Source organism: Semicossyphus pulcher, unplaced genomic scaffold, assembly GCF_022749685.1.
Source record: "Semicossyphus pulcher isolate SPU_LCO1_2020_fin unplaced genomic scaffold, fSemPul1.0.p SCAF_25, whole genome shotgun sequence".
NCBI classification, from domain to species: Eukaryota; Metazoa; Chordata; class Actinopteri; order Labriformes; family Labridae; genus Semicossyphus; species Semicossyphus pulcher.
The window spans coordinates 3,855,193-3,879,194 of NW_027211699.1; the positions used below are offsets into that span (position 1 = coordinate 3,855,193).

At 40.8% G+C, this 24,002-nt stretch overlaps 1 protein-coding gene across 1 annotated transcript; it reads left to right on the forward strand.

The window, feature by feature from the left end:
* The first annotated feature begins 111 nt into the window (after window positions 1–111).
* On the forward strand, window positions 112–8,878 carry mfsd11 (major facilitator superfamily domain containing 11). The gene is made up of 14 exons (XM_069675993.1): window positions 112–578; window positions 1,179–1,341; window positions 1,447–1,502; window positions 2,652–2,759; window positions 2,847–2,926; window positions 3,018–3,114; window positions 3,203–3,261; window positions 3,376–3,535; window positions 4,713–4,756; window positions 6,390–6,455; window positions 6,541–6,666; window positions 6,780–6,954; window positions 7,907–8,042; window positions 8,166–8,878. Exons 2-14 carry the CDS (start codon window positions 1,246–1,248, stop codon window positions 8,325–8,327), a joined length of 1,365 nt encoding a protein of 454 aa, XP_069532094.1. The 5' UTR covers window positions 112–578; window positions 1,179–1,245; the 3' UTR covers window positions 8,328–8,878.
* Window positions 8,879–24,002: the final 15,124 nt, after the last annotated feature.

A 24,002-nucleotide genomic window follows, 5' to 3' on the forward strand; every position in this document is an offset into this window, starting at 1 on the left:
CTTCCGTGCCATATGGCTTGATTGCTAGCTGTAGCTTTAGCTCAAAAGTAGCAAAAATACTGCGTCTTTTTAAAACAATACACGCATTGGTATTTATACGGGATTATTCAAACGGTATTAAATGTGGATACAAATCATTTAGCTTTTCGCCTGTATTTGAAAGAAGTGTAATTACTAAACTAGTGCCCGGAAGTAGAATCTTTATTCCACGAACAAACAAAAAAAGACTGGATAGGTGTAAGCACGTTGCTGTTAGTGAATTTCCTCCGCGTTCAGTATTTGTAAATCGACGGTTTAATGCTACAAGCACAGTCACAGCTCTACGGTCAGCTGATTTTATTCACATGACAGCAATTTCCACTTTGGAGCAAGTACGGGTTACCGGTGCTGTGAGAGTAATCCAGAGAATCAGTTTGACACGACGGAAAGCTTTATGTTACAGTTAGTTTAGGAACTACATGGAGAATATGAGTTTCTGAGGATACCGGAGGCGCCGCAAAGAGCCATGTCACCAATAACACTCTGAGCCGCACAAAGAGGAGCAGCCAGAGGTTAGCTAAACAGCGTCAGCATTGTTGGTAAGTAGTTTGCTGTGTCAACCCTAACTTAGTTGTTGTTTTGAGATTAACTTTACATATACTTAGAGACCTCTTTCTCTTGCAATCAGGCGATCCTTATCCCATTGTTTACGAAATGATCACAGACAACCCCGCCTTTAAAGAAATATGTCAATAATTGCCCTTTTAGCTATAATGAGATATACAACATACATTTAGCTTTTATTGTAACCTAAATTTCCCATTTAATAATTCACCACACAATTCATTAACTAAATAAAGCTTATTTTAAGGCAATCTGGATTGATTTCCAACAAAACACATCGAGACTGCGAAACAGTGGGACACTGTTGTAAAAGCTATTATTTTATAGAAACAAAGATGATATGGATCTCTTGTATGCCGAAATTATAAGTATGCACTGTCAAAACAATAGTGTCTAGAAATGATGATGACATGCCAGAGTCGTCTTATGCTACTGTATTCATGATAAAATAACACATTTTTGAATGAAGTTTGGTTGAAAAATAATAATTGTTTAAATGTGTTGGTGTGAGTGCATTTATGTTGCTTAAATGTCTCACGCTCTACTGATGTCTGCTTCTCTTCTTCTGTTATCAGATGTGCTGTTCCTCTCGCATTTCTTCTTCGATTCACTTCCTCAAGAAATTAACAAATACCCTTCAAAATGAGTCCAGAGGGGAAAAAGCTGTTGAACATCATTATCCTAGGCTTCGGCTTTATGTTCATGTTCACTGCTTTTCAAACATGTGGCAATATAGAGGTAGGTTCACAAGACTTTCTGATGCACATTCCAGATTGATCCCAAATAACTTCAGATCAGATAATCAGTCAGTCTGATAACAGCCCCTTCACTTCATCTTTACAGCAAACAGTTATCAAGAGCTTCAACAGCACAGAGTTCCATGGGAGCGGATACACAAGGTAAAGCTCTGGCTTTCTTACAGCCACATATACTTAGACTATGTTTTGCTTTTTAAATAAGGCCTCAGTACACAATGTCTTGGCAGACAGCAGTCTTTAATTAAATGTGTCGTCCTCACAAAACCTTGAAGGATTATTAAATCTTGGGTAAACTATTTAAGGGAACAAAGTTTGCTTTGAGTTTGCAACAGTCAGACAAAGTGGAATACTGTGTTTTTAAATCCTGGTATTTTGTTTTATTATTGTTTTTTTATATCTATAAATATATCTATCTATGTATATATTTCAGGTCTAAATAACTGATGGATACAAAAAGTTTTGTATTGCTCCAAATTTCAGTAACAAACAGGCACTTTAAGTGGCAGTACTTTGATCGGGTGCAATTGCCCCTATGGATTATGTTGCAGCTGTTACAGCCTGTTTTGTTGCTGCCAGCGGAAGCAAGTCGGGACACTTAAAGGAGCAATTCGCCCCTGGAAAAGCCACTGTCGGTCAAAGCTGGTGTTCTCTGTAATCGATAGAAGAAATAATATTTGAAATTGGCGGCAAAGCTTTGGAGAAAGTTTGCGGTTTCCCCCATTCTACATTACTACAACACCCAGCGAGCATTGCGCCCCTCCCTCTGAAAGAAACGACCCAGCAAGAGACACCGGAGTGAAATACTACCGTTACGCGGCAGGCAATGGCTCAAAGCGGTATAGAAACCGAAATACAATAAGAATATACCGGTGGATCGTCTAAAAAATCTTCAGGTCTGCAGTCTACATTTCAAACCTGACGATTTTGAACGAGACATGACATCTGAGGCGGGCGTCCTAGAGTGAGGAAGTATCGTTTCGCAAGCTCCCTGGCTTACGCAGTCTGGCGGAGGTTTTACGGGGCCCATTGGAGAAGCGTATAGCATCCTCCAAAGGCACAGAGCCAAATTGTATTTTTTTTCTCCCATAATGGCATTAGCTCCCCATAATAGCATGATAGGACTGAGGTTGAAAAATGGCAAATTTATGTATCTATTAGTCATTTAGACCTAAAATATGTAAAGAATAGGGCCCAGGTTTAAAAATACTGGAAAATCTTTGAAAGACACAGGGAGAAAGTTCTCCATGGCCTCTGTAGTCTGTTAACTGTTCTGCCATGTGTCACTTGCAGCATGGCCATCATCTATGGCGTTTTCTCTGCTTCCAACCTGATCGCCCCGTCAGTGGTGACTGTCATCGGCCCGCAGCTATCGATGTTTTTTAGCGGGCTTTTGTACAGGTAAACCCACACAAACTAAGACACGTGTTGCCTTCTATGTTTCATGCAAATTCACATTTCTTATGTGTCTTAATGTTGTTTTTTCAGCGGCTACATTGCTATGTTCATTTACCCGTACACATGGAGCTTCTACACAGCGTCTGTGCTTGTTGGAATAGGAGCAGCAGGTGAGGAGACTTTATCTAAGGACCACTTCTACATATCTTTAAATCGTCTCCATGTTTATATTTTCTGATCTTTCTCCTCTCTGTGTTTTAGTCTTGTGGACGGCTCAGGGAAATGTGCTTGCAATCAACTCTACTGATAATACTATAGGAAGAAATAGTGGCATATTTTGGGCGCTGCTGCAGTTCAGGTAAGTCTATTGCCTTTTTTTATGGAGTGAAATTACAGATCGCTGTGTTGTTTTGGGAGGTTTTGAACACAAAATGTTTTCTCTGCAGCTTATTCTTTGGAAATCTCTACATATACTGTGCCTGGCATGGACACGTCCACATAACAGGTAAGAAGCAAGCTGCGTTTAATAAAATGTCTGCCTCACATGTTTATTTCTATTCCCAGAGTTCAGTCCCCATGCCGACTTCTCATACAGTGTGACTCATGTGTTGTGTCTCAGACAAGGACCGCCAGACGGTGTTCATCTCTCTCACGGTGATCAGTCTGGTGGGTTGCTTCCTCTTCTTTCTGATCCGGAGGCCGGACCCTGAACCGGCTCCCTCTGAGGTGTCGGAGTCGCTGCTGCAGGCGGAATCCATAGAGAGCAACTCAACAGCGAGGTGAGGAATCCCGACAGTCCTGGAAAACATAGAAATCTGTCACTGCGTGTTACTAAAGGGTCACGGAAGAATCCTGGGAAATGACACGATTTCTCAAACTTTCCAAGGGAACACAATTTGTTTTCCTGGAAAGGTTTTAAATGTGCAAACAAGTTATTAAAAATAGAAGAAAAGCAGGAAGTGAGTGACATGATTAATATTGCAACTTAAAACTACAAATGTAAAACACGTTTGTTTTTTAAACATAAACAGCAGTTTCATCGCTCTTTTCAAAGCCACCAGACTCCATGGAAAAAAACACAAATTTTACCTGGTCGAACATAGGAGGTTCTGGTCTACCGCTGCCTTTATCAGTCATTTTTTTTTGTGTTATATAATGAACCATTTAAAACACTAGTTCCATAATATTATACTTCTACTATAGCACCTTTTGTGGTGTTCCATTCAAAGCACATTCACTCACTTAATAAGTGCCATGCAAGGCAACATTAGCAGCTAATCTAATCACACATATTAAAAGCAATTTGAGGTTCAATACTTCGACGTTCCGACTGAACCACCGATCTTTAGATTAAAGGACGACCTGCTGTACCTCTGAGCCCCAGCTGACTTTCCATACAAAGAAATGGAGGCAGCGATTCACCAGTGACTCCCGTATTCTGCTATGTTAAATTACTGTTTTTGTCAATGGAGTCTGGTGACTTTTAAGAGAGGGGAGTAATGTCTGTCTCTCGGCTCCAAAAAAACAAGACAAGTGGCAAAAACAAGCACTTTTAGGTCACCTACTTTTCATGTCATGCGTATGTCCTCAAGGTTTACATTCCAGTCTTTGTACCTATAAGTCATTTAGACCCCAAATGTAGAAAATAGGGTTTAAAAACAGTGGAATCACCCTTTAAGCCCTTGATGGGACACAGTGCACAGGCTCAATATCCGTTTTGCTGCTCTGCTGGAGGGTGTGATGAGTTCAGTTTCCCACAACTTGAAGTCTGTGTTGAATAATATTAGCTACATGGGGTGTGCAATTTGTCCTGTTAATGGTCACTGTGTTTAGTTCCACTGAGGTATCATTTGTGGCTGAAATGACAAGCCTGTGAAAGGTCGAGTGCTTTTAGACTAAAACATCCATGCACTTTTATCATCATGTCTTTAACAACTTTCCTTCCACTCTTTGCAGCTCGCCGCACCCAGGCCTCGGGGCACAAGCTCTGGACGCTTTTGGTAAGTTTAAGACATGACCTTCACTTCACGAGCTCTTTAAAAGGGATATTTAAACATAGAGTATATCTTGTACATTCCTTTTACATATTTAAGGGTCTAAATGACTAGCAGGGAACAAAAGTTTTTGAATTGCTCCAGTAGATTGCTTCAGCCAGCAGAGGTGGGAGTAACGAATCACAAGTCCTCACGTTACTTATAATTGAGTAGCTTATTTTGTACTTGTACTTTTTCAAAGTCAGTAATTTTACTTTTACTTAAAGGGCCAGTTCCCTGGTTTTCAACCTCAGTGCTATTATGGGGAGCTAATCTCATTATGGGACGCTATCTGCTTCTCCAGTGGGCCCTGGAAAACCTCCACCAGACTATGTTAAACTCGTCATCTGGCGGAGGCCAGGGAGCTCGCTAAACTACACTTCCTCAATCTAGGACGCCGCCTCCGATGTCATATCTCATTCAAAATCGTCAGGTTTGAAATGTAGACTGCAGACCTGATTTTTAGACGATCCACCGGTATATTCCCATCGTATTTCGGATTCTATACCGCTCTGAGCCGTTGCCTGCAGAGAAAACAGTAGTATTTCACTCCAGCGTCTCTCGCTGGGCCGTTCCTTTCAGAGGGAGGGGCGCAATGCATGCTGGGTGTTGTAGGAATGCAGAATGGGCGAAGAGAAGTAAAGAAATTCAGTATATTTGTACATCCATCCATTACTGAGCATAATGTTTATCCTTGGTTATTGCGAGCTAGAAAGAAAACTAACTTGGACCAAACACCAATCACATGCATCGCATCAAACTAACCAATCGAGGCAGCGGTAGACAATCAGTATGTCCCGTGTTCTGCAAGGTAAAAATACTGTTTTTGTCAATGGAGTCTGGTGGCTATGAAAGAGGGCTATATAATTGTTGTTTCTGGTTAAACAAAGGATCTTACTCTTTAACAAAAGGTCCATCTCTCGTCATTTTGACACCAAAACATGTTAAAAAAAAAGGGCCCAGGTTTAATTTTATCACATCTGCATAGGATGCATGTGTACGGTAACCTTGGGAAAATGAGTTTATTATAAAAATCAGCTGGGTGGAAAAGTAACAATTTCAGTCAAGTAGCAGTACTTCTACTTGAGTAGAATATTTCAGTACTCTTTACACCTCTGTTAGCCAGCAGCCACATGACGGGCTGTAATGGCAGCCTGTTAGTGTCTGACAACGTTAAAGAAAGGATCCCTACAGAGCTTCATTTAGAACGACAGGTTCGTTTTTGGTACTGTGTGACTTTGGGGTTTTAGACCTATTTGCATCCCACACAAAAGTTGTGTAACACACCAAACTACATTATAAAACTAACAGATCAAGGCAGCGATAGACCAGCAACTTCCTGTTCTGCAGGGTAAAAATACTGTTTCTGTGAATGGAGTCTGGTGGCTTTGAAGAGAGCGATGTGACAGCTCTGTTTCCCCCATTACAGCCCGTTTCATGGCTGTCAGCTGAAGGAAAATACTCTTTCATTTGATTTGTCATTTTGATCTCAAAGTAAAAATAGGGCGATGTTTTTAAAAAAAAAAAAAAGTTGGTACATTTATTGAGTAACAGTGCTGTCTCATTGTGTGTTAACGTCCACCTTCTTTTTTTTTCGCAGTCAGAGCATGTAAAATGTTTGTCACCAAGGAGATGCTGCTCCTGAGCATCTCAATAGGATACACAGGTGGGTGAAATGAGAGGAAGATGTGTGAAGGTCAAACTGAAATGTTTGTGGAGGAAGTCACTAAAGAGTCTCTCTGCTGTGTCAGGCCTGGAGCTCACTTTTTACAGCGGGGTGTACGGGACGTGTATAGGAGCCATGAATCGGTTTGGCCAAGACGCTAAGAGTTTGATTGGCATCTCTGGCATCTTTATCGGCATGGGCGAGATCTTAGGTGAGTCTTCTCTGCTGTTTGCCACCTCCTTTTGCGATGTCTGTCACATAAAAGCAGGAAATGAGGCAGCAACTTATTTAACTTCCTTCTTCTCTCTGCCTCTGTCTGGCCAGGAGGGGGCGTGTTTGGGATGCTGAACAAGTGCAACCGGTTTGGAAGGAACCCCGTGGTGCTGCTCGGGCTCATCACTCACTTCATTGCCTTTTACCTGATTTTTCTTAACATTGCCAGCGACGCTCCTCTGGCCCCAGAGGCAGGAACAGAGCTGCAGGCCTACATCACACCCAGGTAGGAAGACCACAGTGAGGAGCTCAGAAGCAGAATAAAAAGGGCTCCTTTCAGACCAGTATTTATTAAGTAGTTATTACTAGTTTAACCAATACAGAAACTATAGAATTAATTTGGAATAAAGTGCAGGCAATGACACAATCTCTAACCTAAGTCATGTTCACAGAGCAGCAGTAAAGGGAAACTGTAAATGTAAGCACGCACAGTTAACAGCCCTGATATCTACTGATATCCTTGGGACCATCATCCAATATGGCTGCCAAATTATGGCCATTGTTTGCCATTCCAGTCAGCCATCTTTAAATCAGGAGACGCCAGCGCTGCGTCTCAATTAGGGGGGATGCATCCTTCAAAGGACGCGGCCTACGGAGGACGGGTCGTTCGTCGCCTACGTAGAACGCTGAGGCCGAACTGAAATGAAACAGTCCGGTCTACGGAGGATATCCTGTTTGTGTCACCAGCTGCTCTCGTCCTTAACCTTGCGTCACCAAACACGGCTCCTGTCGCCTAGCAACAGGTAGCTAGCGGGCTAACTAGCTATCATAACTAACGTCGTATACGATTGAGTTGAAGCCAAAAACTTTGACATTTAAAAGTGTATTCCTCGGCCGTTTAAGAGTCCGCCATCTTGTTTGAATTGGTGCGCAATCAATCTTAGGATACTGTGGGCCGCAAAGATGCACCTGATGGATCGTTCGTGGCCCGGGAAAAGGAGGACGCATTTGTCGGCCGCATCTGAAGGAGCCTTCGAAACAGGACAGCCTTCGATGAGCCGCTGTGGCGCAATCTGCCTTCAAATACGCCCTTTGACGGATGCAGCCCCTGCATTGGGAGACAGCTCAAATTTGTCCTCTAGTAACTTCATCATAGCACCCTACAGTTAACCTGTGTATGCCCAGTTCATAGGACTTGTGTGTTATCCATATTATAATGCTTTTGTGTCTCTGTGTAGTGTCCCTCTGGCGATGTTCTGCAGCTTCCTGCTCGGTCTGGGTGACAGCTGCTTCAACACTCAGCTGCTGAGCATCATCGGCTTCACGTTCCGCGACAACAGCGCCCCCGCTTTCGCTGTCTTCAAGTTCATACAGGTGAGACCCAGGTCACTGTGATGGTAACTTCAAAGAACACGTGTAGGCAGATATTTGGAGTTTATAGTTAAGTGATCCTTTCTTTCACCTTCAAATATATTGTAACGTGTTTTTTCCCTTTAGTCCATCATGGCCGCTCTGGCCTTCTTCTACAGTAACTACCTGCTGCTGCACTGGCAGCTGCTCATCCTGGTCGTGTCGGGTTTCCTGGGCTCCATGACCTTCTTTATGGCCGAGGCGCAGGCTGAATCCAGCAGGCGGGAATCGGACTATGACAGCATCTGATGCGAGACTGGTGAGGAAGAGGAGGATGAGGAGGGCGCAGCTGGAGATGTTTAGCTCTCCACAGCTGGAAAACTCAAGCCTGGACGATGATGATGATGATGAAGGTATCACAGCCTGACACTGTGACCTTTACTGAACCATGGGACTGTTAGACGCCTGGAAATCTAAATCTTTACATTTAAATCAAAAGGTATGTACGGTACTGTGTGCACTCAAGTTGTACCTCCTTTCGGTTTATCCCTGCCATGTTCCCATTACTTTGTGCACAAACATATAAAATTATACCTCAACCAGATGTAGGCCTCGTGGGTAGAGATTTACTTATCAAACAAAAATCACTTTTGATTCAAGCCCTAAAGAGGGTAATGAGATCCCACTGCTGGTGCCTGTACAAAGAGATACTCATTTTGTGTGAATCAGCTTTACATTTAAAGACAAATCCCCAACAGCTTGTTGTCACTGAGGCTGCCGCCATGACTTTGAAGGAAATTCCGGTATTTTAAAACCTGGGAACTATTTTTTTTAACATATTTTTGGCTGTAAATGACAGAAACCTTGGGAATTGCTCGAGTAGACTTCTGCAGCCTGCAGCAGTGAAACAGGCCATAATGGCTCACAGGCTCTGATGGTTATTCTTAGTGTCTAACAACATTATAGAAGGGATCCCAACATGAATAGACCGATTTATTAAGGTAAGATCCTTTTTCTTTACCAGAAACAGCCATTACATTTCTCTCCTTAAACACACCAAACTCCATTGACGAAAACATGAATTTTAGCTCGCATTACATGCTAATCTAACCCCGCTTCAATATGTTGGTTTATTTGTATAATTGTGTGATATTAGTGTTTTAAAAGGTTAGTTCAGATCCAACGCAATATTTATAAGGCACACAATAACACCAACAAACTAATTCAGGAAGCAGAAGCCCAGAAACTCCTGTGTTCTGCCAGCTAAAATGGAGAGTCGGGTGGCTTTAAAAAGAACGTTTTAAAGGTTGTTTCAGGTAAAAAAAAAATGGTAAAAGATCTTACTCATTGAGAAAAAGGTCTATCTTCGTAGCGATCCTTTATGTGATATTTAGTCATTGAATCTGTCAGTGGTAAAAACAAGCACTTTAAATGGACGTAAATTGATTGGGCACATTTGCCCCCAACGTTAAGTTGCAGCCGTTAGAGCCTGTGACACAGCTGATGCAAACTGTTTGTACCACTTAGTCATTAATGGGTAAAAATAGCAATACAAATACTGTAGTTTCCCTATTAAAAGTTTTCCATCCTCTTTAAACATCTACCCAGAGAAGCACGTCGTGCACAAATTCAACTTTGATTACAAAGACTTACTGAAAAAACAGTCACCTTAGGCTCCATACGTCTGGTAAATATTGTTCATCCATCTGTGCAAGAGACGCTGTGAAATACTGATACACTGAAGCAGTTGTGTTGTGTATCCACTTGCTGTACTCCACAGTTTATCCTAGCTATGTTCAGCTGCAGTTAAAAGCGAACCACAGCCTGAACATTGACTGTAAAGACAGATATTTATCAGCCGAGCTCTCTTTGGCTTCGGACGTCTGACTATGCAGTTTAAAGGGAAACATTATCAATATTTATGTGTGTGGAATTAATTTCTACCCTAATTATTTTGTGATGCTGTTTTCTTTTTTCCTTTTTCGTTCATTGTACCCTTAGTGCCATGTAATTGGTTTATTTGTAATAAGATCCAGACTGGCTCGAGGGTGACCCCTCACTCTGCATTCCAGTAAACTTTTCATAATCACATGCCAGTGACTGCATTTAGTTCAAATGAAATTATAAGACACTATTTGATTTGTGAGAAAATCAAGTCATCGTTCTTCCTTGCTACTTTTTCTCCTTCTCTAAAATGGTCACTAAATTAAAACTGATGCCAAATCAACACAGTGCTAAAAATGGGCCTTAAGACATGTCGTCTTTTCCAAACCGCTTTATGTTATGTGGTTGGAGGGAAAACGGCTACACTATATCATATGCTGTATTTTTTCTTATGTTTAAAGAGTCAGTATATGGATAACCGTACATTATTTTGGTTAACTTATTGCTAAAGAACCATTCGGGGTTGGGTTTGCTCAAGTTTTCTTTGGTGTTGCAACTGCATTGGATGTAATCAATATCAAGGATATTAAGGGAAATGCATGTGTACTATAAGAAATGTGATTTTATACTTGAATGTAATTATGAAGAATGGCACCAGAAATTTTGCTTGCTTGTTTTTATTATCAATAAAATCTTATTTTGAACATAAGTTGTGTGCTTGATCATGATAAACCAAAATCCCTTAGCGGACATGCATCCATACATTATATTTACTCCGTTCTCCCGTGATAACGAGTTATTTCTGGTCGTTTTCTCGAGATCTGGACTAATTTTTCTCCTTATTACGAGTTAACGACACGCCGCCACCATAACGTCAGATGATCATAACTCGTAGTTGTAAAAGCACAAAACGAACATAGAGACAGGTTTAACTTAGCTCATAAGTGATGGCAATGGCAGCATGTAGTATCGCAGTGATCAGCCTGTTGGTTTGTTTTTCTAGATCGCCGGAAAATAATCCTGTTGTCATGAGATAATGTCGAGATAACGAGAAAATGACCAGATATAACGCGTTATCACGGGAAAACGGTATGGAGGCATGTCCGCTAAGGGCTTCCGTAGCAATGTACTGGAGGTTTAATTATTTTAAATTAGATTACTCGCCCCTTTCTTAACTTATTTAAGTCATTTTGCTGGAAACTGTGAACTTACTAGTATGCAAGAGGACAGGAAGTTGCTCTTATCTGGCAAAAAAAATTATTCCCCTTTTAAAAGATCACTTAAAAGTATTACAGCTAGTAGTAGGTGGTAGTATTTCTATGTTTGACAGTTTTATTGTATAAATTCACATGAAAGTAAATAAGTTGGGAGTGCCTTTTGCCAGGTTTCATTTATAAATAGCCTAAAGTATCAACAAGTTTACAGTGAATTCGATGTTAAACTTTACATGTTTAACCGTTATATCCGTTTGTTTTGACTACACTGGTCCCGCTGAAGTTGCTATTTGTCTTTAAACATGACTACATTCTAACACAGGGGTTCCCAAACTTTTCCATGCCAAGGCCCCCCAAACAGCATTAGCTTCTGGCCGGGGACCCCCAAACCCACAGACAACAGAGAGTGGGACAGCGTCGATTTTTTTGGCAGCATCCTCACCAAGCAATTCTCGGACAATGTCTTTGGTAGCTGGTAGAATCAAATCCTCTCCAATTGTGTGAGGTTTTTTAGCACGAGCAATGTGGTATGAGGCTAAAAATGATGCCTTCAGGGCCCGCTCGGCATGGTAGCTTGCTGTGTGAATGCAGCAGATTGCCTGACCAAATGCTCTTCTTTACGTTTGAAGAAGTCTACTGTTTTATCGGCCTCTGCCGGATGTTTTTGCATCAAGTGACGCTGAAGTTTCGAAGGCTTTAAACACTCGTTTGAGAGGGTCTCCAGACAGAGGACGCATTTCGGGCAATCATGGCCATTTTTCTGTATTGCTGAATTTGAGAATCCGAGATTACGGCAGTTTACGTGTTGTTAGGTTCAGGACAAATGGTTATTAAAAAAAACATATATTAAAAAAATAATAATTTTGTTGTTGTTTTTTGCATTTTTTTTTCTCCTATATTCTGAGGCCCCCCTAGCGCCCCCCACTTTGAAAACCACTGTTCTAACACATCAACGTCCTCCGAGGTAACGGTCGCCGGTTGGCTTCAGTATCAACAGCGGTGGCGGTAAGATGTCGGCGGCTGTCACCGCATTTGAAACGGACCAGCACACTGAGGAGGAGCCCCAGATTCAGGGGAACATCTCCACAGGTGCCCCGGCCGACGGCCAGAGGAGGCTCCGGTTGTCCGAGGTGAGTGAAACAACTTATTTTAATTAAACAATTGTTGGCTTTTTTAAGTGTTACTACTACTACTTTTGTGACTAATGAAGTTATCGTATGGTCTTTTATTTTGAAATGATTGACTTGTCATGCTCGCAGTTCCTTTTAAATCAGTTGCAGAAGAAAATATGAGCTAAAGTTGTAAATAAATTCGGTTGGGCATTTCTCTGAACAGTAAGTTGATTACGCTCACATTTTCTGCTTTAGAGTCAAAGGAATTTTCCTCATGATTTACATTTTTTGCATGCAATGAAAACCTAATTCTTATAATAATAACTTGTGCATAATTCAACTTCAGTAACATATTCAATGCAGTGACTTTTATAGATGGTCCACTACTTTTGCATAGGTAAATGATACTTCCTCCACTACTCCACAACTTTAGGCACTGTCTCTTTTGCATTAACCCATACATATTTTATTTTTCACTGATATTTGAGTTGTTTTTTGTATTTCTCTTACTTGTACTATATTTATTTGAAGCTATCTGGCACTATAATTTCCTTCAGGATTTATAAAGTTCTTTCTATTAGACATATATTTTTATTTAGTCAGTAGTTGCACATCTTCCAAAAAACAGAAGCCACCTTTGCTGTTAAAAAATGCCAATGGGTGTAGTAATGTTGGGAGAAAAGTTAATTCATTTTTGCCTGCAGCAGGTAATGATTTACTGTCCAAATAGGCACAAAAGTTAAGAAAAAGTATTGTGGCCACACCCCATGTAGTGATGTCACAACAGGTGCTTTTCTCCTATGATTTTAAAACAGATAAAGCAGGACAGCAGCATGTTTCACAGCGTGTTCTTTTGTCCTTAGTATTTATTTGTAATCCGTCCTCCTCACCCTGAAAGACCTCTGAGTCAGAGCCAGCAGCATACTCCTCTTCTTCCCTGGCGTGCAGCGATAAACATTTCAGCGTAGTATTAAGCTGTCGATGACAGAGCAGAGGACAATAGGAGATGGGTGCCACCCTGACATCTCAAATGACCTATGCGTGTGTCCCTTCGGGTTTCTGCTTCCAAAAGAAGCGCAGGAAGAGGCGAGGAGCGTCCACACTCTGCAAACCATCAGCTGTTGATTTAAGAGGAGATTGAGTTCCAGTGGAGGACGAGTTTTATCTCTGCAGAGTGGAGATGTTTTTGTCTGGATCACCTTTTTCCTATCTCGCTCCTGATCTCCCCCTCTCTCCCTCCCTCTGTGTGATAGGGGGTAATTAGTCCCCCGCAGAGATGACTCTGGTTGTCAGGGGTTGAATAGATCTCAGGTGAAAAGCAGGTGCAGGCAATGCTGTGTCTGAATCATTCATATCCTCTCTGGGCATCATTGGGGTCAGCCGCCGTATCCGCTGACTCAACTATGATGATTTGGCCTGGCGTGCCTTCGTCCACCTGTGTCATCCCCATGAAGGCCGCAGAGCTCATTTGTTTAAAGCGTGTCTGCAGGGGTATCTGCCACATGTCAGGGGGAGCAGGACGTTTGCCATGATGCACCTCAGAGAAATTGTTTTCAGCTGGTCTTTGTTGTTTAAAGAGCGATAAGAGTCGGTTTCAGTTAACTGAGGAAACAGCGATAAAAGTAACAAAGATGAAGCTCAAGGCTGCTTCTCTTTATGTCACCAGAGTCGCCATGAAGAGAGCGAATTGATGGAGAGGCTCAACAAACTGGAAATGATTTGTTAAAGGCAGCAAAACGCTGTTCAACATCAGAACCAACAGAGGCTCTGATGATGGTATTATCTGTCTGACTAAAGCTGGACATTTTGGAGGAGACGGTTATGAACCCAACGAGCCCAGAGCCAGCTTCAGGGAGTGTGGATCCACATAGCAAAGCCTATCATGAGCTCAGACAGCAAATATAATATGTTATTATTAACATCAACCCAACATCAGGTTCTGACGTCGTCCTTAAGTCAGGTTCTAACGTCGAGTTTCTAACGTCGAGTTTCTAACGTCAGGTTTCTAACGTCAGGTTTCTAACATCAGGTTCTAATGTCAACTTTTAACGTCAACTTCTAACCTCAGGTCTTAAAGCAATTATTACCTTTCTGGCATGTCCCTCAGCACTTAGTTAAAATTTGAACAAGAACAACTCCGCCTATCTTCAAAGTCCCACCCTCTTCCCCCTGCTTTGTTTGTTTACAGTCAAATGCGTCGTTTTTCGACAGAATTAATATTTTCTTGCTGTCATAACGTCTTACCTTGCCTGAATTGTCCCAGTAACGTTTTTCATTAAATTAAGAGTAGTTGAAGCAGTTTTGTTTACAGGTTAACTTTGTTGAGAACCTGTTTGTCAGCTAACGGTAGCTAACTTTAGCCCTCGTTCAGACGTTTAGCTTCAACATTTCTTTGAGATGTTCAGCAGCTTTCTATATTTGTGTTGACATCATTGCTCTTTACAACAACATATATTGACATTAATTAGTTGTTTTTTTTGCACAAAAAAGTGTCTTGTAAATGTTTACATGTCTGTTGCTGCTTTTGAAATTTTCTTTTTGTGTGTGTGTAAATTTTAAGCCATTTTGTGTTTAAAAACAATTGTATATATACATATATTTTTATATTTCTTCATATAGTTTTGTATTTTTTCTTATTCACGTTGTTCAATAAAACCTTGCATTATATAATTGTCTTTGTACTCACATAAAGTAATGTTTATTATGCTTTACTTCCATTATGCCCCTTTTTTCATATTCCCACTTCATCTGAATGAACTGCAGTGAATTGCTAAAATACATTTTTTAGAAAACATTTATTATTGTACACAGTTTATCTTTTTATTTTTTTACAGCTGTCTTCTATAACAAAGTAGTTATTTTGTCCCAATAAAAAAAGCAAATAAATAACAAGGCATTTGCAAGATTACTGTTTAGTAATGCAAACAAATCTTTTCGATGTAACATTCAGATCTTCATGAGTTCCAGGGGTACCAAGTCTTGGCTTGTGCTGGATGTCCTCCATTACGGTGAGAGTGGTGTACCTTGACAAAGAGTTAAAAAAAATAGAAACGTGACACAGGATATAAATTGCATAAACTCAAACAGGCTAGATTTTATATAGATCTTAGGCTGCTTTGGCACAGAGTGATGTTATCACAATGTACAGTAAGTGGAGCAAGTGTATGTATCAACTTCTTACAATTTAAAATTCCCTACTGGTAAATAGTACTTCTTCCCAAGGATGGAAAAAGTCACAAACATAGACAGATCGGTCTTATTTACACAGATGTCAGCTAGCCAGCATTATCTATTAGCCGGAGAAGTCTTCTAGCAATGTGCTGAACTAGCTCTGGTTACTGTACAACCAACCAAGTCAAACGCAACCCCGGACTTATAATACTAAAACTGGGTTAAAGACAACTTCACAATAAACACTGAGGCTAACGCTGAAGCTAACGTCACCGGTAGTGTAACGTTAAACAAACCAAGCTGTGGAGTCAGTTTGTTTACACTACCGGCGCTAACGCTGACGCTAGGCTAAATTTCCCTGCACAAATAACATAATATTACAGAACGATAGTAACTGGTAACTGATGTTATCACATGTAATGTTGTGTTCTAGGATTAGGCAAACTAAAAGGACCTGTCCAGCAGAAACTCCGCGACCATCTCATCTCTTTTTAGCTCCGGATGAAGCTGCATTAGCCTCCTCCATTGCTGGAAAGCAGAGCCGATGTTGACTCCAGTCTTGCCTCTTGCCGCATCAAGCTCTTTCTTTATGGCAGCTTTTTGTGAAATAGTCTTCTTTGTCCTGATAATTTTCTCTGTGGGGGCAGCTGATGATGGAAGTGGCGGCTCGCCTTGGTCAGTCATTGTCAGTTCTCCGTTCCTTGCTCTCTCTCACCGCTCTACTGCTCTGCCAGAGAGGCGCGCGACTTGCGAGCCGTGACAGGGGTGCAACTGGGAGGGACGCGGCGACGGATGACAGACAGGAAGCTCAGCAAATCAATTTACGCGGACCGAATAAAATGATTGGTCAGACTTTTATCAGAAATATATGAGAATTAAATATTTATGAGTTTCAACACCTAGTGGATTTCTTTTACATTTTATTGTGCTATACGCTTTTATGAGCATTTTATGATTACAAAAGAAAAGTGTAAAAATGCCAGAAAGGTAAGAATTGCTTTAACGTCAGGTTCTAACATCAGGTTCTAACATCAACCCAACGTGGGGTTCTGACGTCGTCTAAACGTCAGTTTCTGACTCCAAGCCAATGTCGGGTTCTAACGTCAGGTTCTAACATCAACCCAACGTCGGGTTCTGACGTTGTCCCAACTTTGGGTTTTGGTTTTAACCCAATGTCAGCTTTTTGACATTCACACTTCTAATGTTGTCATCAATCCATTGTCAGGGTCTGATGTCATCCCAACAGTTTCAAAGTAAGGTCTTGAGACTCGTCAGTCCAAAGTCAAATCCACACAGGTTTTGACGTCCATTTCTGACGCCAACCCAACGTCACTTTCTTCACCAAAACAAAACATTCATATGAAATTTGGGTGTGTTCCGCTATAAGCAGCTAATGTAGCCTGGAGCCACTAGCTTACTGCATGTCACGGTTACGAGTTAAACAAAAAGGTGAGGACCCAGATGCAGACTGAAATAATGGATTTAATAAACAAAAGGCAAAAAATGCAAAAACAAAATCTAACTCCAACAAAAGACAAAAAAGGAAAATCAAAAGACACAGCAAAAAAACTTACAAACAAAACCAGGAACAGGGTAATCCAAGGAACACTAGGAAATCAGGGGAGGCATGAAGATAATCCAGAGTAAGGGACATAGACAAAACTCCAGAGAAGGACGACACAGGATGGACGACATAGACTCACGTACGATGGATCACAATGAACAGGCAACAAGACGGGAGCACAAAGACTAAATAAACTTAGGAGGTGAGGCTAATCAGACACAGGTGAGACAATCAAGGGGCAGGTGAAAACAATCAGGGCAGGGCACAGAATCAAACAGGCGGGATACACAAAGGCAGGAAGTGGACCAACACGAGAGACAAGGTGACAAAGTAAAACAGGAAATGATCTAACCAAAGAGACACAAGTGAAATACTTAACTAAACAAGACTAACTACTGACAAGAACACAGAATAAACTAAATACAAAACTAAACGATGAAAACTCATGACAAGGGACAAAGTGACAAGGTAAATCAAGAAATAATAACTGAACATCGAAATACAAGACAAAAACAGAACTAAACTAGATTGGCTTATGACACTGCATAGATGAGCAGCTACAAAAGTCGGGATAGATTTCTCTAATTTCCTAACATGTATTTTTCAGCCCAAAATGATGCTCTGACATTTTACAGGCTTCATACTGTTTATCTTAGATATGTAGTATCATTCCCTGACAACTGATAACACACATTTATTGTCACAGTTAAAAACAGGTGGGACATTCATTCATCATTAGGACACGTGTCTCTTAACAGATTCATACCTTTCGTCTCTTTCAGTAAACTGTGAGCTGTTAGTAATATTTCACTATGACCTGTTTGTGTGTGTTTCCAGAACATGGAGCTGGTGAGCGAGGTGCAGAAGGTGATTTTACAACTTCTAGAGTCCACCAAGTGTCTGCAGCGCTATATTGAGGTCCCAACATAAACAGCCCTCAGCAGTTTTCAAGTTCTTGTTAACACATGCATCTTTGAACTTCGTGCATCATATTTTCTTCTGCTATCCTCTTTTAAATTGTTGCTTAATATCACTTTTTTTCAGGAACTGTACAGAATAACAGAAGAGCTGGAGGAGAAGAAGGCAGACAAGCTGATGATTGACAGTGTAATTGTAAGTGGGTTAATTTTGACTAAAATTCTATTAATACTGTGGAGAAAAGATACCATGTTAGCTTTGGTGGTAGTTACTCATTGATTAACAGGAGGGAGAATTCTTGATTATTGGCAATGCTCTACATAGAGAATTAGAACAGTACAGTACTCCCAGCCTGTGTTCTTACATCCTCCTAATCCTTGATTTATCATTTCACCTGCATGCAGAAGGCAGATAAATGTGCTCTGGACAGCAAGGTGAGCCGAAGCAAAGTGGAGTTCGTCCCTGTGAAGGAACAGCTGGAGGGTCGCCGGAAGACGATTCAGGAGAAGCTGCTGGCTCAGGAAGCTCCGGAGCTGGACGACTCTGCTGCTTTAAGAAAGTCAGTATTAACACCTCACTCAGTCATGTAATCTGAAGGTTGTGGAGTGACAATAGCATCAGTGGATGTAGTAGTAGTCAAAGTTTTGGACTGTGTTGCACCAGCAAATGCATCAAGTGTGTGTCTTAAAGGGGGGTATTATGCTAATTTCAAGCTTCATATTTCACGCTGTGATACCTGTGGAGTAGCTTAGCATCATTTACAGTTTAAAAAACTTTTTCTCAAACTGGTGCTCTGTGCAGGCCCTCATACAGCCTCTGCCTGAAACAACCCAGTCAGCTCTGTCCCTTTAAGAAACCCCGCCCCTACAAGTCCACTTTCTTCTGATTGTCCAGCTCTCCGAAGCCTCCTGAGGCTGCACTTTGTGACATCACAAAGTGCAGCTTGTAGAAAAAACTGTGAAACCTGGCGTCCACAGTGGCCTGCAGACTGAGCTGAGAAGCCTGGGGATTACTACAACATACTTTTACCTACAGATGTGAAACTTCACCCATGTTTAGTCCAGACATCCAACATTGTAAAAATTGTCTTAAAATGTTATACAGCATAATGCCCCCTCTTTAAGTCTAACTAGTAGTTAGTTAAAAACCAGTGAACATCTGGTGCACCATCAAACCAATCAAAAGCAAGTAGTAATATTAACAGGAAGTTGCTGTAGCATTTGAAGAGTGTCAAAAAAGGCCACAATAATTTTCATTGTCAGTTAATCAATTACTTGTTTTGGTTTTAAATGTCAGAAAAATGTTTAAAAAGTGTTGTGTTTCTCAAAGCCTCTTCAAAGTGAGTGATTTAATTGTAACTTCCTTATTAGAAATAACCCCTTGAGATGTACCATCTCATTTTCAAGGGGGTACTAAACACTGTAGTACAGTAAACACTAATTTAGATCAAGCAAAACATAACAAGATTATTAGAACTAGAGAAAATGTGACAAACAAACAGGAGACAGAAACAATAACAAAACAGAAGTTAGTTGTAGCCTGATATATGGCTCAGCATAATCCAAAATTGGTAAAATAAGTTGTAACGAAAGCTTCTTTCTAACAGTAAAAGAAAAATATTTCCTGGATGGGTAAAGAGTACCAATACTGAGGTTTGTTTTCTTCACAATATAATGATTATGGCGTTTAAATGAGAGACCCAAATATTTGGTGTGTTCAACACTCGCAGTAACATACCATCAAGACAAGCAGTAGAGCATGGGTAAGCTTTGGATTTGAAAGCCAGTGTTGCAAGGTAAAAAAAAATCAGACCGCGATGCTGATTCAATCAATTGTAGATTGGTTCTGGACGTGTATATCAACGTATTATCTGCGTAAAGTTGAACACAACATTCAGAGCAGAATGAGGGGAGGTCATTATTAAAAATAGAAAAGAGAAGTGGGACAAGAGTTGAGCCTTGTGGCACACCTCGTTCATACAGTAAAGAATAAGTGTAAAATATCAGATTCCATAACTTAACTTACATTATTAGGTTATTTATATTAAATATTGTGTACATTTATATTGTGTTTTTTTTTATAAATTTAAAGTTGGAAAAATGATCAGACACAGTGTTACTTCATGGAAAGGCATTAGCTTTGTTTTTTTCTTTTCAAATAAGTTGTCTCTGCATACATTTAAAATCATTTGTCACAAAAACCTCCATCTCAGACACGCAGATGTAATCTTTATTTAATCTTTGAATTATGCTGTAACAAAAGCATTTGATATGTGTGCAGTTAAGTAGTAAGACATGCCATATCTACCTCATACCTGCTCACTACATTATTTTCATTACTTGCTGTGAAAGAGGACACCTGTGTTCAGTCAGCTGTGAGGAGTTGTGTCATTTTTTTTTTTTTCTCTAGACAAGTGGTGGACGGATTTCACTGCCTCTCCTGTGACCGACCTGTCAGCAAGAACATCTCTGGACCGTGAGTGAACACTGAGAACGCCCACTGTTGTGTTTTTTAATCATTCCAGAGATAACAACATGAAACCACTTTAAATGTTCACTCCGCTGGTCTCTTAAATCATCTGCTCTTGGGTTTTTGTGTCCTATCCTTGGGGAATAAAAGGAATTTGGTAGAGCTGCCAAACTCTGCTTGTCCCCCCTCACACAAGTTCGTCATGCCGTTTGGACATCAAAACAGGTGGCGAGATCAGTCGAGTTACCTCCCCTCTATTTATCTTCTGTGTCCTCTGTTCACCAGCAGGGGGCGCAAGATAGCTTACAGTAATCCACACAAACAGGACCAGAGGCAGAGTTGTCATAGGAGTATTAAAGTCATGTATGTAGTCAAACTCCAGTGCATCAGCAAGCATGAGAGCATACATGACAATATAATTGCTGGAATGTAAAACAGCATGGATGATCATCTGCATCAAAAGTCACAGTTTCTCTATCAACAGCGAGCGCATCTCAGCGATTTCAAGGAGCTGCGGCGGAAGGGACACGATCATAACCCGCCACATGCAATTCAGCAACCTGAAGAAAATGAGAGACAAAAGAGCCAGAGACCGAAAAAATCTTCTGCAGGTATCTGTTGCACTTTTTGGAACCTGTTAAAATCACAAACAATCATTTAAAGTCCTGGAAAATGGCAAAATATGTCCAGTGAGTTCTGGAAATCAAGTCTCCAAACCATTAACTACTTCCTCTGTTTGTGTGTGTGCGTGTGTGTGTAGTCGCAGCAGGTTGACATCGTCGGACATGACAGCCATATCTACAAAGGTGGCCTGAACGAACCTGCCAGCAAAAATACAGAAACCAAAAGACCTACAAGCTCCACCAAAGACCGGGAATTCTATTGTATGTAAACTCCCCCATTAAGAATCTATACCATTCTGAGAAGCAGGAAAATGTCTTGAAACATATGTTATGTCGCAGCATTATACACATCCATATGGAGTCTAGGAGTGCCATAAAAAAAAACATACAACTGTAAAACAATAAGGAAATAAATGTGGAAATGTAAAAAATAAATAGGCCGAACTATGTGAGGAAAGAAAAAGAACTGTGCAGGAATGTATGACTCCTGGGCAGGAAGACCCGCCCAAAGCTGGTTGATTGACAGCTTGACCCTAAAAGGAATAGCAAAATCAATGGGGAAAAGGAATAAGGGAGAAGTAATGGATAATGTAGTGAGCAGGTGAGGCAATATCATAGACATATATGAGAGACATAGCAGAGGAACCCCTTCAGGGTGAGACACAACCTGCTCACCCTGTCTGGGTTCCATTCCGCGATAACAGAGGTTTACTGTCTCGTCACTTTGAGTCTGTTGCCTTTTCCATTCACCGTCTTTAAACACCGCCGTATCCCGTACTGTGTTCCGTATGTTTACCTCATGTGTCGTCATTTTGTAGATCTCTCTGCCGTAGCCTTTCGTTGTTGCATCTTGTAACCTTTATTTCTGTCTCTCTGCTGTTTTCATCCCTTCTTTTTTTCCCCTCTGTAAACAAACCAGTGTCAGATTTACCTGACTTCTTTTGGCGGATTGATATTATTACAGTTTGTCCTCCGGATTGTGAGATTAGAGCCGCATCCCTAGCAACGGTCTGTTCTTCATAGCAACGGTCTGCTATCGAGAAATAACACGTCGGAATGCCGTAATTAACCAATCAGAATCAAGTATTTAACAGCCGTGTATTAAAAATTAATAAATGGCAATATATAGAAAGCTTAATACAGTTAAAAGAAATATAGACAGAGAAAATAGACACACTTGTATAAAAAATGTTCTAAAAAAGATCTAAACAAAATGTGGAATAAATAAAAATGCTTATATTCTTTAATATTCTGCTTTTTTTCTAAATTAATTTAATTCACTATATCTTTAATTTATTCTTTATATACTATTATCTTTTTAACTAAGATTGAATCTGGAAAACTATATTTTTATGGCACTGTGACTCCGTAGATGGCAGCAAATACTGTTATTCTTCTCTCAGGTGCCTGTATGTATTATTATTACTTTAATATAGTTACATGAGCTGTCAGCAGCTTTAGCCAACATGTTTTGTTGGCTCTTTGGGCCTTGAAGCCAACTAAAAATTAAGCTCTGTGACAGTTTATGTGAAATTTCGGTGATGGACGAACACAAGTGTCTTTCTGTGTATTTTGGAAATGTCAAGTTGAGCTGCAGCAGGTGTGTTTGTGTTGCTAGTTGTTAACCTTTGTCCCACTGTGTATTTTCTTGTAGACAAAGCCAGGTGCTCTCCGTCTCACCAGCCCTCTGCTTCTGTGGAGGTGGCACAAGGCACTCCTCTTCATCAACCACACAGTGCCAAGAGCGCCCAGTTCAGCCGCCCGGGCCACTTTTGACTCCGAACGGCAAGTTGGGCTCGCCTCCATATGGAGCTCTGAGGAGGGGATTTCTTAAATAAAGACTAGCATATCAGACAATCGCTTTCCGAGTTTTACTCAAGACATTTGGACTGAAAGAGATCAATGGTCTCCACAGCCAAGGGCAAAACTGTCTGCAGTGTCTCTGCTTTGTAAGAGGTAACACACTAGGGAGGGGCTGTCACACAAATGTCACAAAAGATAATTAATCCGTTGCTGGGAACCGTTGCGTGCAGCTATCTCATCTTAACCAAAGGTTGGTGGCATCATGAGGTCAGTTCAGGTTGATAGTTTATAAAGGAACTAAATACTAGCTAATTACTACAACTGTCACATTTCTGTAGGAAAACATGCATTTTTGGGGACTATTTTCACTCGTGATTAAACCACATCTCGTGCAGTTGTGGGTAATTGAGGCAGCAGTATGGTGAATGTGGGATTGAGTCAATATAAACTTGTAAATGTTATTGGTTGTGTAATATGGTTTTGTCACACCCTGGTGAAAAGCCACACGCTGCAGAGGACACTCAATAGGCTGCTTCCGTATATATATATAGGCAGCTTAAGTAATAAAACTTTCCCATGTGTTGTTTCCTTCAACTGTCAGCATTGTGTAGCAGATCCCAGGGGTTGCATCATGACAGGAAACGCATCACTACGATAAGCAGAACTGTACATCCTGTTCACAGAAACATCAGAATGAGAGTAGGAAGGACACTTTGATGAGTAAAGATGAAAGTATTGTTCTCACAGGGAGGAGGGGACGGAGGGGTGTGAACTTTGACATGTGGTCACAGCTCGCTCCGTATTATTTCCTGCCGTTGAAGAATTTGGTTTGATGACGCGTGATCTATAAACGTTTGCCTGGAGTCGATGAGAGCGTAAGGACACTTCATCACATCAATCTAAAGTCTCTTATTTTGAAGATGCGCCAGCTGTAGTACAGTACATTTACTTAAGGACTCTACTTAAGTACATATATAAAGTACTTGCTATTTCACTTCTACTCCACCATGTCTTTGTGATGTAAATCAGTGTGTAGCTGCAGCTCCTTTTCACATTCTCAGATGTGTATATCTGTAAAAGTATTAATACATAGGTGTAAAATTACTCTTTTAGAATAAGATGTCCTATATACGAGTTGTAGCTTATATAGATGTGGATGTAGCCTCTGTATCTGAAATACGAAGCCACTGCAGAATTACCTTTTACCTGCATTCTATGTAATGACC